This window comes from Crinia signifera, chromosome 11, assembly GCF_055691185.1.
Source record: "Crinia signifera chromosome 11, ASM5569118v1, whole genome shotgun sequence".
In the NCBI taxonomy this organism is placed as follows: Eukaryota; Metazoa; Chordata; class Amphibia; order Anura; family Myobatrachidae; genus Crinia; species Crinia signifera.
Genome location: NC_139227.1, coordinates 26,566,622 through 26,586,558, shown reverse-complemented (window position 1 = coordinate 26,586,558; position 19,937 = coordinate 26,566,622). Strand labels below are relative to the sequence as shown.

Genomic DNA, 19,937 nt, shown 5'->3' with positions numbered 1-19,937 from the left:
ACGCGATGCCCACGATTTCGGGCGCGATGAAAAAAATCGGCAGCCCGGATAACTCACAAGTACCGACCACAGACAGTTTTGCAGAAGGGATGGATTAGGATACACACACTACACTGCTACAGACAAGTTTCTTACTTACCATTGCGATAAAGCGTCCAATGAACCGGAAGTAGGTGAGGTGGTCGGGGTTTATGGACGAGGCAGGGTTAATCTGCAAGCAGTAGTTGTTTTTGCCGGCATATTCAAAGAGACAGTACATGGGATTCAGCACCTCATGGGACAGTAGGAAAAACCATTCTCTGTAGACATAATAAGGGTGTAGAGAAGATGGGGAGATACAAGGAACGTGGCGAAGAGAAGATTGGGGAAGAGGAGAAGGAAGAGTAAAAGGAGGGAAGACAAGCAAAACACCATTAAATATAGACAAATAACAATACACCTTAAATCAGAATGACCATCTCAACCATTACAGGCAAGCACACACATATATACACACACATTATATTATGGGCCCTTGAAACAGGTCACACAGAGAGAGGAGTACATTTAGCTGTTGCAAGGAGAACGTTCACAGTTGCTCGGCTCCTTGTTGAGAGCTCCCCGTATCCTGTCCGTGGTTCTACCCTGTGGTAGAACAGCCTGACGTAACCTACCATAGGGTAAAACCACTGGGAGGACACAGAGAGAAACACAGAAGCCAGGAGCCAAGGGACCACCGAAGATGCAAGAGTCAAGGGACAAGTGTGGATGTATGAAGCTGGACACAGAAGACACAAAATCTAGGAGCAACACAGACTAGATAAGCAATATGAACTATGAAGAATAAGGCCCGAGATCCAAGAGCTGAAAGCCTGGAGAGGCAGAAGATCCAGACACCAAGGAACTAGGGAGATAGAGACCTAGGAGCCCAAAGCCCAGGCATGGGGCACCAGCATTGGGTAAAGCAAGGTCAGACTGAGAACCCATAATATGACACAGCAACACGGGTAAGATGCGATACAGCGACGATTGATACACTTTGGCGAAATGCCATTGCAAGTTACATATCAGATCGGTCAGGTTGCAAATACTACATCCTATCATTAAATACACTGTATGCATACAGAAACCACATTCCTGATGTGCTGCCCAAGGGCTACAATGGCCTACTCATACTTCTGACCACCAGCAGATGTCATAGTTTGCTTACCTGGCTATGCCTCCATAGTCTAACCCTTCTTCGCCACGCATGATGATGTAAAGACGCCGGCGGAGATCATATGGTTTCATGTTCATGATCTGAGGAGAGCAGCAAGATTGTAGGTGAGTTGCAGTAAATGATCACCCTGGTACTGTGTAATACCCATTCCCAGCATGAACAACTTGCATCATCCTAAAGCAGGCCTGGCCGATCTATGGCTCACACATCCCAGCATAACTGGGGATGTGTAGTTTCATACCAGTGGGAGAGCCACAGGCCTGGCCTATCAGTAGCGCATGGAGGGTGTGCACTGACGGATCTATGTAACTCATAACCCTAATGGTCAGGATTCAGCTCTCACGCTTTAACCCCTTTGAGCGCCAAGTGAATTTTTAAAATTAGGCGTGAAAATTGCCACGCAAACATTTTTATTCATCACAATGACGTGTAACGCTTATGTTATATAGGAAATATCATCTTTTTTTTTTTCTACACAACATTTTTTTTAATTTCAATTTAAATTACAAATGTGAGCGACGCTGGAATTTTTAGCGGATATTTTTGAAAATCTCTCACAGAGATCTTGGCACTTAAAGGGTTAATGAGGGGCCCGATAACAATTAGGAGATCTTCTGCAGTAACATCTTAAGTTTCCGAAAGAGAGACGCTCTTGTGTTTACGCCTAGGAGTCTCGTTACCTGCTGGAAGGAATCTTCAAACAACGTCTGTCGAGATACGCTGATCTTCACGTGACTCGGGAGCGTATTGGACTATCAGGGAGAAAAGGACAATTCAGTTATTTCTATACTTATAAAGATGCGCATTAGACATAGCACATGCGCTGCACAGACATTGCATGACACTAGAGGGGTTATTCAGAACGGATTGCTGCTCTGCTAAACGGCAGAGTCCTGCGATCAGATAGCTGCCGCCCTGCCAGAGAGAGAAATCCCGCCCCGCGCAAGCCTGCGATTTGCTTAGCACAGCTTGCGAAAATTAGCCGGATCGGCGATTAGCTTCAAATCCATTCGCAAGCCGCTCACTATTAATTGATTTTCCCAGTGTGTGCGGTCTATGCGCAGCCCCAGACTTACTAGGCAGCTGCTATAGAAACAGGCTGATCGGGGCGGAGCTGCCGTCACACACCCCTGGGCACGCCTGCGTTTTCCCTGACACTCCCAGAAAACGTCCGGATACCACTTCCGAACACCGGCTTTCTGTCTATCACCTTGCATACGTCCAGCAATAAAAAAAGTAGCAGTATTTTAAGGCAGGAAGGCCTCACACATAGACTGTGTATGCCTACGGATCGTAGCGTCCATCGATAATCGCCTGGCCTGCGAATTGCAGCATCACGGTCTGATTAACCCCCATGTCTTGTAAGATTGGTGGGTACAAATGGGAGGGACTATTTATGGTACGGATATTTAGGGATAATTACACGAGGAAGGATTTATGGGACTTACATGGCACAGGAACCGAAACTGGTGGTATTTCCAGCGGAAGCTTCGGCTGCGATCATACGCTCCGGGCGACCCTCCTGATTTAACCCTGCAATGAAAAAGGGTAATGATTTAACATCAAACTTGCAGGCTCACATGCTATATACAGTAGTACCGATTCATTCACTCAAAAGGGACAGACTCTGGGGTAGATGTATGAAGCAGTGATAAGGGACGAAAAGTGAGCCAGAGTAGGCGTGGCCCATGACAACCAATCAACTGCTATGTATAATTTTATATTATGCAAATTAAAGATGTTACTTCGGTGCTGATTGGCTGCCATGGGTCACTTCTCCTCTGGCTCCCTTCTCCTCCCTTATCACTGCATCATACATCTACCCCTCAATTACAAAAAGGGATAAATGCATATGTAAGTTCCAACAGTGTAGGTTATGACCACCCTCCTCCTGTCACACCACAAATACCCAGGGTGAAATGTAATAGGATGAGAGATTCAGAAAGTGAGAGATTTGGTAAGAAGTCTCCAGTTTTTTTTAAAGTGGCAATCATTCACACTGCAAAACCAGTGTGATTTTGCAGTGTAAATGATGGCCGCTTTAAAAAAAAAACAACCCTGACATTTCTTACCAAATCTCTCACTTTTTGAATATCTCATCCTATTAAATGTAATCCCAGTATCTTGCCTGTTACTCTGTCGTCTCAGACAATTACCCATATTCCAGCTTCTGCCACTCACTGGTAGGCCCCTCCCCCACGTCATCTCGATTTCCCCGCCCACTTCAGTTCATGTTCCTCTTGATCACTTCCTACTTGTGTTTCCCCGATGGTCTATACCGCCCCTATGCTTTCCTCCGGTTTTATTCATTTGGTCACACATACCCTGAGTCAAAGCCAGGCCTGGGATCCTTGAAGGTTGTTGTGCGATTATTATGATCTACAAAGTAGCGGATCCCCTCACTGGTATACTTCATTTCCCATCCTGGAGGCAGAGCTGGCTCCTGGATCATACTGGGGAGGAAGAGCAGAGGAAGGTGGTTTAGATTTCATCAGATCACATCCAACACACAAAATGCTGCTCAGCGATAGTGACACAACTTGTCTGCAGTCATATACAGTACATCCCTTTCAGCCAACCTCTATCGTGTGGGGAATATGTACAGCTATCCGTGCATTGTACAAACAGGATCATTTACTCAAAGTGGTCTTCTTCTCACACACACTATGCTCGCCGTCATAGCCCACCCTCAGTATTCAACCCAACCCCCTGCACTCGCCGTTTCCACCTCGCTGTTTCTGAAAAGCGAGATGGAAACGGCAAGCGCGGCCATCAAAACGGGCTCGCGGTTATCTGCAGCCGGCTCACTGCATTAGCCGCGAACCTCGCCGTTCAGGGGAATCCTCGCCGTCCTCTGATGGAGAAGATTTCCCTGGAACATAGAATAGGGCAAACGGTCGGCGAGGGGGTTATACGGTGAGGATGGCTGGTTTTTGCCGATCCTCCACGAAAACAAGCCATACTCCCCATAAAAACGCCCTTGCTGGCTGCATTGAATTAAAGAGTAAATGTACTAACGATTCTAAGAGTGAAAACTGGGGAGGTTGCCCATAGCAACCAATCAGTTTTAGCGATCATTTCTCTACTGCAGTAGTTCTCAAACTTGGTCCTCAAGACCCCACACAGTCCACGGTTTCCAGGTCACCCGACAGGTGCACTGACACATTTGGAAAGATCCACAGGTGGAGCTAATTATTGCATTTGATTCTGTGAGGAGACCTGCAAAACGTGCACTGTGTGGGGTCCTGAGGACCGACTTTGAGAACCTGTGCTCTATTGCATTATGGAAAATGAAAGACACGATCTGATTGGTTTTTATGGACAACTGCCATGTATTTCTGTGATACTTGTGCATGCACTCTAGAGTGGAACATACAGGGGCAGCTTCCATTGGCTGTGAATTAGGTTAGCATTCTGCGTTCAATTACCGCCGGTTCCATTGGGACAAATTGATTGTTTTTTTTTTAACTTGTAGGTAAATGGCTTATAAATCTCAATAGAGTTAAATGTACCCCAAAATCCACGGAACACCTTTAATGGCTGGAATGTAATTGCTGGCTAACATTTTTCCTAGAGCCTCCAATACTTTACCTATGGCCACCAACAGCCTTCTATACTAACATGTTCGGGCCCCAGAATGACCCGCCACCACTCTTTCATACACTTCTCGTCGGTCAGTCACTGCTGAATTAACAGTGCGGAACTCAAAACGGATTGAACCTGCGTGATCGACAGAAACCACAAAGGAACCGTATGTGCCCTTCTTTCATTGGGCATCCTTAACTCAAGACGATTTACTATATGCACAAGGCCTTCAAGGAAATGACCAGAGAAGGTGGTGATAAGCATTTCAATTTTACTCCTAACACATGATATGACCACATCAAATCATTATTACTTAATAAATGGTCCACGCAGTCTATTTCTGGTGACTTTATACTACCTACTACAGGGCTATTGCTGTGGAGATTCCCCATAGACCTTGGGGCATGCCACTTGGGCCATATGCAAAATGCCCTTAACAGCTACACGGAAACAACAGTTCCAGAGGACATATCGATGGGTTACCATTGGTGCGCCCTTATGGAGATTCTTAGAAGGGGCAGTGATCCAGAAGAATGAATTTGGAGGTTTATATAGCTTGTGAGTTCAGGCACAATACATTACTAGCGCAGCTCAAAGCAAACCTCACAGGCGCTAAACATAAGACTGAACTGGATGCAGCAGATAAGAAATAAGTCTCCATTCCCACTACTGAACTAGCTTCTGCTTGCCTTGGTTTAAGATTGCACACTTTAGACAATGGAGCAAGCAATCTCTACGCACACAAGCTCAAATGTAAAACCGCTGTCAATCCCATTAAATTCCCAGGAAATCGGATTGCAAACCCCATGAACATAGCAAATAAATCTTCACTCTGCTACAAGACACTGTATAACCGCCAACATATTGTTCCAATACCGCAGCCTTCAGAACACGATCGCTGTGCTCCCTACAGCCACCTGACCTACCCCCGTTCAGCAGAAGCTCTCTGGGCAGAAGAGGAGATAACATTGCCACCCGAACTCTGAACACAATATAAGTTGCCCGGAACAGATTTACTAATAGCTTTTACATGACATCCCGAGTTTAACCAACACTGCAATACGGAATCATTTTTTTTTATAACCAGAAATGTAGGAAGCTCAAATCTTCCTGATCCCTAAGACTGGCAAGGACATGGTTCTATACTGATCGCCAATAGAACCAATCAGCCAAGACCAAGGGCCTTATTCAGACAGGATCGCAGTCTCTAATGGGCACATTTATGTGCACTGCAGGTGGGGCAGATGTAAGGAAGAGTAAGATTTGGGTGAGTTATTCTGTTTCTGCGCAGGGAAAATACTGGCGGCTTTAATTAACACTGAAAAGTAGATTTCAGTTTGAACACACCCCACCCAAATCTAACTCTCTCTGCACGGGTTACATCTGCCCCACCTGCAGTGCAGCATGGTTTTGTCCATTAGAGAAAAAAAATGTGCTTTACGATCCAGTCTGAATTAGGCCTCGGGTTGGGTTTGGTCTTGGTAGAGCCCCTGATAATAGGAGAATATATTTAGCTATATTAGAACACATAGAAGGCACTTGGTAGGCTGCACCGTGTGTCTAAAAGGTCCTTGTCTAGTTCAGATTCTGGGGGTTATAATTAAAGACAATCCTCACTTTCTACAACAACTCCTCAGCCTGTGTTTTATTTAATGGGTTGTTATGTACTAGGTTTTATGTTTGTGATGTTCCTAGGCTGGGGTGTTGTCTATCCTGCTCACCCTTACCCTAAACTTGGAACATTTGTGGAAAGCAATAAGTTCTTTCACTTGTATCCGTTTCATTCCTTATTCCCATATACTATAGATTAGACGTTAGCTGCACTGACAAGGCGATAGACTATTAGTTAGATTCATCTCTGAGCTACTTATTTACTGTACTGTGTTTTGTTTCTTCAGCTTCCGGTCATTTACTTGCAGCTCTGACCTTCTCCCTGGTATCACAATGAGTACACTTTGGATGCTTCCCCTCCCATTGTTACTTGTGTATTCCTGATTCCATCTTATGTACACTATGCATCAGTTCTGTCACATTAATGCAAAACTATTTCATACAAATCTCTTGTGTTACAAGTGCACCATGCACCAGGTAGTTCTTTCCTCACCCCTGTGTCCGTGGGTCCTCCCACTGAGTGGTACGTGTGTTGTGGTTCACGTAATAAACCCTCCCGTTATCTTGTCGCTTCTCTGAAAGAAATAGAAGAGAAACTGCCATAAGACCTAGCACAAGGACATGAGATATAGCATGGGTGAGGAGTGCAGATATAGCTGCTATAGGATATAGCAAGGGGACAGACACGAGATATAACATGGGGACATAGACACATGATATAGCATGGGGACATAGACACGAAATATAGGATGGAGACATAGACACGAAATATAGGATGGGGACAGAGACACGAGATATAGCACGGGGACAGAGACACGAGATATAGCACGGGGATAGAGGCACGAGATATAGCATGGGGATAGAGACACAAGATATAGCATGGGGATACAGACACAAGATATAGCATGGGGATAGAGACACAAGATATAGCATGGGGATACAGACACAAGATATAGCACGGGGATAAAGACACGAGATATAGCACGGGGACAGAGACACGAGATATAGCACGGGGACAGAGACACGAGATATAGCACGGGGACAGAGACACGAGATATAGCACGGGGACAGAGACACGAGATATAGCACGGGGACAGAGACACGAGATATAGCACGGGGACAGAGACACGAGATATAGCACGGGGATAGAGACACAAGATATAGCATGGGGATAGAGACACGAGATATAGCACGGGGATAGAGACACAAGATATAGCATGGGGATATAGACACAAGATATAGCATGGGGATATAGACACAAGATATAGCATGAGGATATAAACACAAGATATAGCATGAGGATATAGACACAAGATATAGCATGAGGATATAGACACAAGATATAGCATGAGGATATAGACACGAAACATAACATGGATGAGTGGGTGCCGGATGACTGCCCGACATTCGGGATCCTGACCAACATGGACTATTCTCCCTCGTGGGTGTCCATGACCCCCATAGAGGGAAAACAGAACCTGTGGCAAGCGCAGCCCCCCTGTCAGAGTACCGGTGGACAGAATTCGGATGTCGTATACGGACTGTCGGGATCCCGATCGTTAGGCATATCTACCACGCCCGGATGAGGAGAACGCAGCCATGGTACAGCGGTCATAAGATTAAGCACAAGACCAATGTAGCTAGAACTACAGATTCTGCCCCCTTTCATTTTTCCTTAATAAAAAATTATTCTAGGGTTAATTTTTGTTTGGAGCCAATTAAACTACCAATATATTTTTTTTTGGGGGGGGGGGGGGGGGGGGGGGGGATGTGGGAGGAAACCGGAGTACCCAGAGTAAACCCACCTAACCCGTACTGCCCCAAATTGCAAAAATCATTAATTTGACAACTTTTAAAAACCTTCAGATACATTGCTTATGGCCACGAACAACATTTTGATGGAACCCTTGTCCCAACCCTTCTAGAGACAGCTTTTCACAGCAGTTCACTGTATTCCCTATTGCAATTTCTGAACCATAGTAGTGTTTTTTTTTGGGGGGGGTGCACTTATGCAGTGTATGTTGTTTTCACGTTACAAGTTTACTTTTGAATGCTCAAACCTAACTGGAGGACAGGCCTCATAGCTTTGGGGAGAGTGCAGAACATATAATACTAACCTGCAACTCACAGAACACTAACATATTACAGACTAGGGGACAATCCCACAATGGCTATGTGGCTACTTATATGGATGAAAAAAACTAAAAAACAAAATATACTTATTCAAGAGTTGGGGAGATAAACCAGGTAACAGGTTTCGATGATGTCACACACAGCAGGTGACACCACTGTTTACTTTACAAACAAACCAATATAAATCCCTATGTTCCCTGTTAGGTCTTGATCTGCTACTTTGAGCTTCTTTGGTTAGAGGGATGTCAGACACTTCATTCAAAGACAAATTGCTTAACTTGATTGCAGCACCCTTGGCCAGCACCACCACCACCCACCAAGCTGTGGTAGTAATAACATGTTGTGTACCCCAGAACTGTTTGCGCAGCTCGTCGGCCATACGCCTAAATCCAAACTCTGCCTCTCTGGACAAACATTCCAAAATGGAATGTTTACCGTCAACAGGAGCCCAGCGGAGGCTGATATCCCTACTCTGGCTAATTACACACCATTATGTCAGTCTTTCTGTCCTCTATCTTCCCACACGCGCTCCCTGCCTGGCTGTCTATATATATAAGTTCTCTCCTGCCAATTAGACACAGCATCTTCCCCACAAGTCTCCCCAGGGATGTGTGCACAGAGGTGTAATTCAAAACGGCTGTGTAGATCTTACAAACACACACTAACGCTGAAATGGTTTCAAATCTCAACTTGGTGTGAGAGTTTAATCGTGCTAAAGAAGTCACAAGCAATTTGCCTTTACTAAAGCCCTGTAACTTTACATTACAGTCCCCTGGGTACTGGAGAGCAGGAAGAGAGGGGGAGGGGGGGGGGGTGCGAGGCATTTCACAGAACATCTACATAAACTTTATCCGAGATGGTTTGGCCAGTTAATGCGTATATATAACCTATTACACATACACAGCTCTACTGTTTTAAAGCATGGCATTAGTTTCCTGCCCGCAGTCCTTGCAGTCTCGGCTCAGACAGAGCAGCCTTTAAGGCAGGCGTTGAGCGCCGACGCCCTCAGGGGGGAGAGCACAAAACTGGCAGGAACTCAAACAGAAGCCGCCATCATGTTACCGCTCCATGCAAATCCCCCAGGTTCTTACCTCTGGGGCATACGGCGCACCAGAATTACTGCTGTGTGTGTTGACAATTCCCCCCCCCCCCTGCCCAAAAATCCCCCCGAAATATAAGAACCAATATGTTTTTGAAATGCTAACAGGCTATGCAGACGCTATATAATGAAGTGACAAATGATAGAATGCTTTGGCATTACTGCTAATACTATTCAGTTATTACACCAGGGTGAGCAGCAGTTTAACCCTGTGAGACTACGACCATTACTGAGGCCTGGGGAACCGGAGCATAACGGCCATTAATACAAACTCTGATTATACGCTGGCTGTCACCATGGTCCTGACCGTTCCAAGTCATTACACACTCTGTACGGGTAAAAAGGTGGCCAGTCCTTATGTTGTCCACTATTCGTCAACAGGCTAAAGATCGACATAGACAATAGGTGGACACAAGCAAAAACGGCAACGTGGAAAAGGGCCACATGAATAAGGCCGACATGGTGGTATATTATGAACAAGTCCTTTTTTTGTGTGTGTGTGTGTGGGGGGGGGGGGGGTATGATAAACTCAAGTTGGCCTTTTCCACCTTTAGTCTATATCGACCTTTGTCTATGTTAACCTTTTTGTGTGTCGACCTAGTGACTGTCAACCTTTCTACTGTCGATCATATGACCGCATCCCCTCTGTACCAGGGGGAGGGGCAATAAGTGGTCATATAGCAGATAAAAGAATGCTCTACCACAGTTTTACTATCAGGACATGGTAAAACTCTGGCAAGGCATGCTGGGATGTGTAGTTCAACAGTAGCCGGAGAGCCACTTATTTTAAATGCTAGAAATGTTTAACCTGATAAAACGCCCGGCAACACCCATGACAGCGGATAATTATACAGGGGCTTCTGTCTAATCACACCGGGAACTAGGAGGCCAGAGACTGCAGAATCTGTATCCGTCCCCATCATCGGGCTTAGACCGATCCCCTATACCAAGGCTGGCTGTCATCCTACTTACCCTGTAACTGTGCTGCCTATATTGCCTGATGACATCTATAGCAGCGTGGCCTTCTAGACGCTTTGGCCCACGCATACCAGCATGCCCTGCCACAGGTTTAGCATGACCTGATATGAAATCTGTGGCAGGGTATGCTGGGTAGTGTAGTTCGCAGCAACTGGAGCATGTTGTATTCCCCTGATCCATTGGGTCTATTGTAGGTTGTCGCGGTTTGATAGACTGTGAACACATGCAGCACATACAGGCTGTTGGATTTATTCATAGATGCAGCACTTACAAGGAGCAGCGTAATGTACTCTGTAATTGGGCGCTGTGCATCCCTTGTGGGACCATAGAAATAAAGGATAATAATAATAACACAGAAAATCCAAAGCACTTTACTGACAACTTGGTTCTACAAAAAAGCTGCGCTTTGCCCAACCCGAAATGAGCTGCGCTGAGCTGTGCTATGTTCTTCCTAGTAAATCCTGTGCTGCGTCCTACCCGATATAACCTGTGCTGCACTACATTTACCCAAAATGAGCTGCACTGCGCTGCGTTCTGCCCTACATCACCTGCGCTGCGTTCTGCCCTACATCACCTGCGCTGCGTTCTGCCCTACATCACCTGCGCTGCGTTCTGCCCTACATCACCTGCGCTGCGTTCTGCCCTACATCACCTGCGCTGCGTTCTGCCCTACATCACCTGCGCTGCGTTCTGCCCAATATAACCCGCGCTGCGTTCTGCCCAGTAAGAAAAGGGACGATTCCCTGAGAACTAAATGCAGCACTTACATACTGTACACTGTAGGGAGGAGCAATAAATAGTTTTCTCTGTGTTTATATAAAGTACAAGTTGACTGACAGCCAACGATGAAAGCATAACCCCCAGAAATCACCGAATTCCTTATTGACCACAGCTTGTTGCTGCTCCTTACTCACATACAGTAACATGCGTGAGGGTGACGGCTTCACCAAGTGTGATTGACTGACATAGGGGGGAATCAAAGCTTTTAAAGCGAAGCTGCCTATAGAAACAATCAGCCTCTACCAATCACTTTATAGTATGTACTTCATAAATGCTATATAGAAGCGGATTGGTTGGTGCTCCACTTATCCGATTCTCCACTCCTTAGGAGGTTTGATGCATTACCCACACAGATTTTGATGTGATGCAAGTAATAGATAACAGGATTACATAGATTACAATTAACCACATTAATTTACCACAGGTTAATTGAAGGGCCGATCACCCCGGAGGGCACCACACCGGCTGCAGTTCCCTGGGATTTTTTTTTAAGACAGAGCAGGTTCAAGAAGAATTCCCCAATATCCTGAATTTGGGCACCGCTGCCGTTTAAACCCATAGGTCTGAGAGCTTACCCCGGATTCTATGTGAACAGGGTAATTTACAGGGTTGTGAAAAAAGGGCTCTAATTGAATAGCCCCGGCCGTTACAGCTCAAAACTACCACCCTTTTTCCTATTCAGCAAATTACCTAATGTTGCGATACAATTGTTCAGTGTGAAGCCATAGCTGGAAACAAAACGATTTCCTACATTATTTTACCTATTCAATTAAAAGAAAGGGAGGGGGAGCAAATCGCTGTTGAAATAGCATGGAAAAGCCAGCAATGGCACCTCATCACGCCCGAACTTTGCAGACATTTGTATGTAACTCTATGGCGCTGCAAACAAGATACACCAAGTCTGAAACTACCACAAGTGCAGCATGTAGCGGGCTCGTTGGGGGAGTCTAATTGAATGGATCCCTATGTGAGACACTTAGAGGCTGATTGATCTAGCCAAACTCTGTTCAAATCCAGACGAGCTACACTACAGTCCTGTTAACCCAGGCATGGCCAAACTGTGGCCTTCCAGCTGTTGTGCAACTACACATCCCAGCATGCCTTGCCATAGTTTTAGCATTCCCTAATAGTAAAACTGTGGCAAGGCATGATGGGACTTGTAGTTTCACAACAGCTGTAATGACATAGTTTGGTCATGCCGGTGTTAAAGAATTCACCTGGATGGGAGAACTGGAGAGAAAAAGGCAAAATAAGGGCTTGTGTTTCCAATTGGTGAAAAGTGATCATAGTTCAGACACCAAATGTAGTAAAATAATATACACACACACATATATAAGGGTGTTATTAATTTAAGCTAAATGGATTTGAATAAACTGCGTATTGTATCAATGTCTTACGCTGTAAATATTTTTTATTATTTGGTTAGTCGGGGAGTGTGACAAGTGTTGGTAATGTCACGTGCAGCTCTGCAGATTGGAGCCAATCAGATAGGGTGCGGGGGTCATTCTCTTCTGGCTGGAGTGTGCAGCACTGTCACCATCACAGACAGATCCTTAGAGCAGAGTGCACACAATAAGACACTGCTCAGTACCAGCTATTACAGCGTAACCAGGCACCTCCATGTGAATTGTATACTAGAACCGCACATATACATAAGGCGAGTTATGTGCGCTAGTGGTAAAGTGGCCTCAGAGCGGCTAGGGAACTCTACTAGATGGGGCAAAACGCAACACTATTTATTTTACTTTGCATCCAGATACGGCGGTGCTGCGCAGCTGGCAATTATCCATAATGCGCGCAGTAGCAAATCGTGGATAATTGAATTCTCCCCAGGACTTTACCACTGAACGGCAACTCAAACACTAGATCGAGATCCATTGGACAGTGTCCTACGGAGGTCTCGTTTTTATGAAAAACAGTAGTGGCCAATCAATTCTCTGCGGTGGCCACAAAACGCCTGCAATTGGTCCAGACTTTGCGGCAAGTGCAACTGATAATTCCTGCATGTATTATATAGAAGTTTGCAGGAAAATGAACAAGGTTTGGCTAAGACACGGTGATGTACATCACGGCATCATATTACATTGCCGATAACTGAATCGCCCCCCGATGCGTTCATATTTAGTTTGCGCTGAACTTTTTATCATTAAAAGTGATTGTCCGATGACGTCAGTCTTTTATACTGCTCATGGATACGGTCTCGCTGATGAGGTGTTTAAGCCTTATACATATTTTTTCAGCTACTCAAACCCGATGATTAGAGAACGGTTACAAGATACATTCATTAAGCGTTATGTCTAGGATTTTTCCGTGAATCGGCAATTATATTGCTGGCGGTGAACCAGCAAGTAGGAGTTCCTCGAACACCTTGAGAAGCCGGAGCAATTAGGATCTGCTTAAATAAATACTAGCTGCAGCTGCGCCTCAGGGTTCTACTGATGAAATGTCTCAGACAAGACCAGGAAGTTTCCATCTTCTACATTACTCAGTCCGAAACTACTGGCAGGACATATCCCTTCTGTGCTAAGCAATTACCGTCCATCAGCTTTCCAAGGTACGTGCCAGCTCCGTGTGCGGAAACTACACACAGAGCCATAGATTAGGGATCCTTATCATGTAGAACAAATGAGGATATTCCCACAATCCCCTGTTTCCAGCTACAAGCTGGAGCACGTGGAGAGTGATACAATGCAGGATTTATAGTCAGCATCCAGCAACAGGGAACCCGTATAGGCTAAAGCACTATGTACTAGCAGCATGTGAAATGAATGCGTTCTGTGCTGCAATAGATCTGCCTAGGACGGGGTGCTATCTGCCTAGTTGGGGTTCAATCACACCAAGTACCACTGAGGCGAACTATACTAGGACACACACACACACAGTCTTTCTATTATTTGAAGAACTTTGGAAAATTCCACCCTAATGTGAAATGCCTCTGTAAGACGCCACTTACGCCCACTGGACCCAAGCCCGCTGGTTTGGAAAAAGCAAGCAGACGGTCTCTTCGTAAAGTAGAACATTTATATATTTATATAGAACGGGTAATATCTTGCTAAAAAAAAAACTAAAAATCACATTTTTGTTTTTAGAACATTTTCAATACAGCAGGAGTTAGGGGGGGGGGGGGGGGCTAAGGAACCAATGGCTGGGATAGGAGCTATTTAAGAACGCTAGGACATAAAATATTTATGTTCCCATAATATATAGTAATCATTGGTGCTGCACATCAGTGGCCAGATGCAACAAGCTTCAAACAGTGATAAACTGGAGAGTGATAAGCAACCCGCCAATCGGCCCCTAACTATCAGATTACAGGCTGGGTTTGAAAATGACAGTTAGGAGCACAATTCACTTTTTTGAAGCTTGGTACATCTGGCCTCAAGTGTTATCTTCCCCGCTAGCCATTAGTAAATCGACATAATTTAATGCGACAGAACATTCTAAGTTCTAAGCTGTGCTCTCACTTACCCCATCCATTGGGTAGCGGTCCAAGCGGATCATTGTCTGGAGCGTTGGCTGGCGACTGCAAACAGAGAGACAGCAAGGTAGAGAGTGAGGAAAAGTTGACAGGTAGCTGGACGGCTGCACTCTAGAGACAGGACCGATCAGAACAGGAGGCAACGGGATGATGGGGCTCGGAGCAGGAGATGCCATGGGTTTTGCAGACGTCCCCGAGCTGGACTCAGCGCTCGCACGTCCTACTTGCTCCCAAATCAGAGGGGAAAATATTGCAGGCCTTTCAAATGAAATCATTCCCACAAGCCACCAGTGAACGCCCAGCTCTTCCCGGCTCTGGGCTCAGCTCCTGGCCCCCCTTTCCAGGCAGACCCCCTCTCACCTCCTCCCCTCCCAATCAAGCCCGTCCCTTGGCAGAGATGTGTGCAAGAGTAGCCCAAGCTGAAGAAATATTCAGCAACTTATAGGCACAACTGCTCCCCCCTTTTCTCGAGATCCTGTCTTACAATGCACCTTTCTTTTCATGCAGTGAAGGGATGCTTAGAGGGAAGGAGGAGGTGTGTAAGGGGGGTGTGAAATTGCTGGGAGGTGCAGAGGGGGGCGTGTGGAGTGCTAATGTTTATATAACTCCCCCTCTCTGACCAGCTCAAAAATCTCTGGGGAATCAGGACCAGGCTCCACTGTGGGGAGTTTGTATCAGCGGTCCTGAGTGAAGAAAAAAAAAATCCCCCACAGTTGTGAAAACACATGTAATGAGTGTGTGTCTATTCTTATTCTGATGAAACAGGGGATTGTTGCTCTAGTCGGCAGAAGGAGAATAAGAAACTTTTATGTGAGAATGTAGGGTACATATTTCCAACACGTGTACAGTCATTTTATTCATCTTGTAGTTAGCAATAAAAAAAAAAAAATTCTACCGAGAGTCCCGGACAGACTGGGTGCACAGTTCATATCTGCTGCAGCTACTACTGAGACGTCCACTGGTGGCTGAGCAACTCCGAGCGGCTGCGTAGAAGCACGCAGGACGGGCCGTGGAACAGTCAGTTATTGAAGTTCTGAGTGACGCTATTACTGGGCAGCGTGGCTACGGGAACGCAGTCGCAGCGTCAAACACGCCTGAGTCTTTGCGGAACAAATCTTCTCTGCCACTGTCATCATAATTCTATTTCAGCAAATGCTAAGCGCCCCTTGGACGCATGCACAGGCCACCGGTCATCGCACAACGGCTAAAAATCGGGTTTGCCTACATGTATGAATTAGGCCCTTTAGTCTTCGTAATTAAATACGCGCACTCCCAAATTAGCTTCATTGTTGTACAGTAAGTAAAAGACGGCTGCAAATTTCGGACACAGATTAACTGATTAGTAACTTATTGTCAACAACAATATGTACATGAGCTGGCTAGTAGAGCACGATGAGACTTGTAGTTCCACCAGAGCACTCAGTTGCCTACCTTTTATTCAAATTAAAACTGTTATTTAAATGAAAAAATGTTATCTTTGGTTACAGCTGCTTAGAGAATATAAATTAGTAAAGTTGTACATCTGTTTATTTGATCGGACACCCCACATATTGTGAATTGTGGGGAACCCCCACTGGTGGTTCCAGTTAGCGGAGTCCACCAACCCTGAAGGACTTAATAGGAATAGGAATTTCAAGCAGAGATCTGAAGCAATATGATTGGTTGAGTGCAGGTCACATGACCACAACAATGTAGGTAGACTGCTCTCTGATACATGAAATCGGCAGGGAGGTTCACCGCAGGTTGGGTTATGTGGGAGGAGCAGGATTACTAAGGTGTTGCCCAAAACTTGACAAACCATAAAAAAGTAACACAATAAAGTCTATTTAAATAAAAATACTAAATGTATTGTAACGTAAAAGAACAAGGATACAGCTAAATGACAACACCTCTCACGTGTTCTCACCTGGTACAGGTACCGCTGACTGAGCTGCTGCATTGCACCCTGCAGCTGATTCCGCTGCGACTGCCATTGCTCGTAATTGCGGACATAATCTGCAGTGGGTCTCTGCCAGGTGGTGGTACGAGTGTTGTGGTCAACATAATAGTAGCGGCCTCGGCTATCCACCCGCTTCTCCCATCTACAAAGAGAAGAAGAAGATTAATGTGTCCGGATGCTGCAGACAGTGACTGGCCATGTCCACCTGGCATCACCAGCTGCTGCCTAGGTCTCACAGGGCACATGGAACACGGTCTAGAGTGCTGTGAAGTCTCACCCTGGGGGCAGAGGTCTCTCCCAGGTGGTGGTCTTCGTGTTGTGGTCTACGAAATAAACACGTCCGTTGCCGAGCTCCCTCTGCTCCCACCTAGAGGAGAAACACAGTTCTTACTAGATGTACTGTACACAGGAACCTGGGCATTTACCTAATGCCAACATACAATGAACATACTAATGCTGTCAGGTGAAACTGTATCAAGTACGCTCGAGGGCAGGGGACGGCCACCAGCGGCACCAGAGGGCAGGGGACGGCCACCAGCGGCACCAGAGGGCAGGGGACGGCCACCAGCAGCACCAGAGGGCAGGGGACGGCAACCAGTAGCACCAGAGGGCAGGGGACGGCCACCAGAGGTCAGGGGACGGACACCAGAGGTCAGGGGACGGCCACCAGAGGGCAAGGGACGACCACCTGTGGCCCTCAACGTCAGGGGACAGCCACCTGTGGCATCAGTGGGCAGGATAGAGCTGGTGAGAGATTATTTCTGGCCTGCAATGGTGGATTGTTAGGACATACTGTACATACATACATACATACATACATATACTGTATCAAGTACGCTCGAGTGCAGGGGACGGCCACCTGCGGCACCAGAGGGCAGGGGACGGCCACCTGCGGCACCAGAGGGCAGGGGACGGCCACCTGCGGCACCAGAGGGCAGGGGACGGCCACCAGAGGGCAGGGGACGGCCACCAGAGGGCAGGGGACGGCCACCAGAGGGCAGGGGACGGCCACCAGAGGGCAAGGTACGGCCACCAGAGGGCAAGGTACGGCCACCTGTGGCATCAGTGGGCAGGATAGAGCTGGTGAGAGATTATTTCTGGCCTGCATTGGTGGATTGTTAGGACAGACATACATACATACATACATACATACATACATACATACATATACTGCTAAATACATACAAGCATGGCAGGTTTTCCGTAAAAAGAAATCATTATAAAATGGAAACATGGCATGCATTCTCACATTTGTTCTCCCAGTGAGGTTCACTGGCAAAAATAATACAACTCCATACAAACAGATGGCAGGAACGCAGCCAAGTGCGAGCGACTGCGGCTATGCCTGGAAATGGCGTCATACCTGTGCCTGTGTCACATCCAGCAATACTGGCACTGACATCTGAGCCACGCCATGCCCCAGCCCTGCAGACAAAGAGCACTAACGCGCTGTGTGCGTGTCGCTGTGCACAAAGCAGCATTGCTATAATGTGCTGCTGTATAAACAGCCAGGAGTGAGCAGACACACCGTAGGGAGCAGACACACCGTAGGGATCTTACACACAGGCACACTTACAGATCCTCTGCGCACAAAGAACCTGCCGCTTTGTGGGCACGGCGACCCTGCCCAGTTCCTGTAAAGCCAGGGCACACTGCTTGATTTACACTGCCAATGAGCCTCTCCTGACTGCAGGAGGAAGCCGCTGCCCCTGTGCCAGACAGAGTGTCTTTGTGTAAAACGGAGGGATTAATAGCCCGCAATGCTCTGCACATGGCACCCACAATCGGCAGCCTGTAACGCACGCGTACAGGGCTCTGACGTTCAACGTGGAATATATATATAAGCAACACGCTGCCTCGTATGGAGCCTACAGTGGAAAAAGGCAATAAGAAATAGCTGCTGAAGAGCCAATGTTTGCATTTCCATTCCCACTCGTCTTTCCGTCTGTGTGTGTCCTACATTATCCGTCTACCTTCTGCCTGGCCCATCTCTCCCGTCTGTGTCCTAGGACTCTTGGCCAAGAACATTTGTGTGACTGACGCATTATTATTTACTGACGCTTCGTTCGGATCTGTCCAGAGGAGACACTGCTGTTTATAGATGTAGCTAATGTACTTGCATCTACCAATCCCTCTGCTTTACTTCTCTGTGCTCTACACTCATACATGTATATCATCAGGCAGTGTTGTCTATGTCGCGCTGAGGCGCAATCCCAATCTGCTGGGCTCTCTGGTGGTATGCGGTCCCTGGGCCGCCAATGTCGAAGACAGTGATGGGTAACCTTGACACTCCAGCTGTTGTTGAACTACACATCCCAGCATGCCCTGCTACAGTTTTAGCATGGCCAAATAGCAAAACTGTAGCAGGGCATGCTGGGATGTGTAGTTCATCAACAGCTGGAGTGTCAAGGTTACCCATCACTGACACAAGCACAAGCTTAAGGTTTTTATGTTTTTTTGTAAAGGTGGTTTTTCATACTTCACTATCATAAGCTGATAGGGACCGATTCAGCCTGGCCCCACTGAATCCCCTCCGTACCATGCGAGGGGGATATGTTTGCTTACACATCCCCTCGCATGCCTCCGCTAGCAGAAGAAATCATTCGATGATCGTTGACCATCGAATGATTCTCCTGCCTTCGGAAATAATAGTCAGTCTGAACGGACTTTTATTGGCGAAGACGGGGTGGGCGTTTCCACCCCAGGCCCTCCCACCCCACAACAAAGGGCCCAGAGAGTGCGTAGCTTGCCGGAGCCTTGCCGGGGACTGCACATGCACAAATACGCCCTTGTGCAGACCTACCAACACCGGAGTGGGGCCGAATTCAGCCACTTCCAAGTGAACAGAAATCAGGGCCATAGAATGTGCAGAGAGCAGCGAGGCGCGGTGCCTGACGCATGGCCAACACTGGCTGATGATATAAATGTGTGAGTGAAAAGCACAGAAAGCGGTTAGGAAGAGCTAGCAATGTCATACTGGGGTATGGATCGTTAGGTCGACATGCACTGGATTGACACCATCAGGTCGACATGCAGAAGGGTCGATATGGGTGTATGTCGACATGTTTTTTTTTTTTTACCCAAATGTTGACACAGTCAACCTGGACACTGAAACGTAGCACCGTGTCCCCTCGCA

At 46.7% G+C, this 19,937-nt stretch overlaps 1 protein-coding gene across 4 annotated transcripts in view; it reads right to left on the bottom strand.

The window, feature by feature from the left end:
- Positions 1 to 19,937, bottom strand: part of WWP2 (WW domain containing E3 ubiquitin protein ligase 2) — a 66,988-nt gene that overhangs the window by 16,500 nt on the left and 30,551 nt on the right. For all 4 annotated transcript variants that reach the window (XM_083164752.1, XM_083164753.1, XM_083164751.1 and 1 more), the window contains 9 exons: positions 17,079 to 17,168; positions 16,769 to 16,943; positions 14,853 to 14,907; positions 6,888 to 6,969; positions 3,523 to 3,651; positions 2,647 to 2,731; positions 1,879 to 1,950; positions 1,190 to 1,278; positions 140 to 299 (listed from right to left, as the gene is read on the bottom strand). In XM_083164752.1, the coding sequence (XP_083020878.1) occupies positions 140 to 299; positions 1,190 to 1,278; positions 1,879 to 1,950; positions 2,647 to 2,731; positions 3,523 to 3,651; positions 6,888 to 6,969; positions 14,853 to 14,907; positions 16,769 to 16,943; positions 17,079 to 17,168 (937 nt within the window). The remainder of the gene's footprint in view (positions 1 to 139; positions 300 to 1,189; positions 1,279 to 1,878; positions 1,951 to 2,646; positions 2,732 to 3,522; positions 3,652 to 6,887; positions 6,970 to 14,852; positions 14,908 to 16,768; positions 16,944 to 17,078; positions 17,169 to 19,937) is intronic.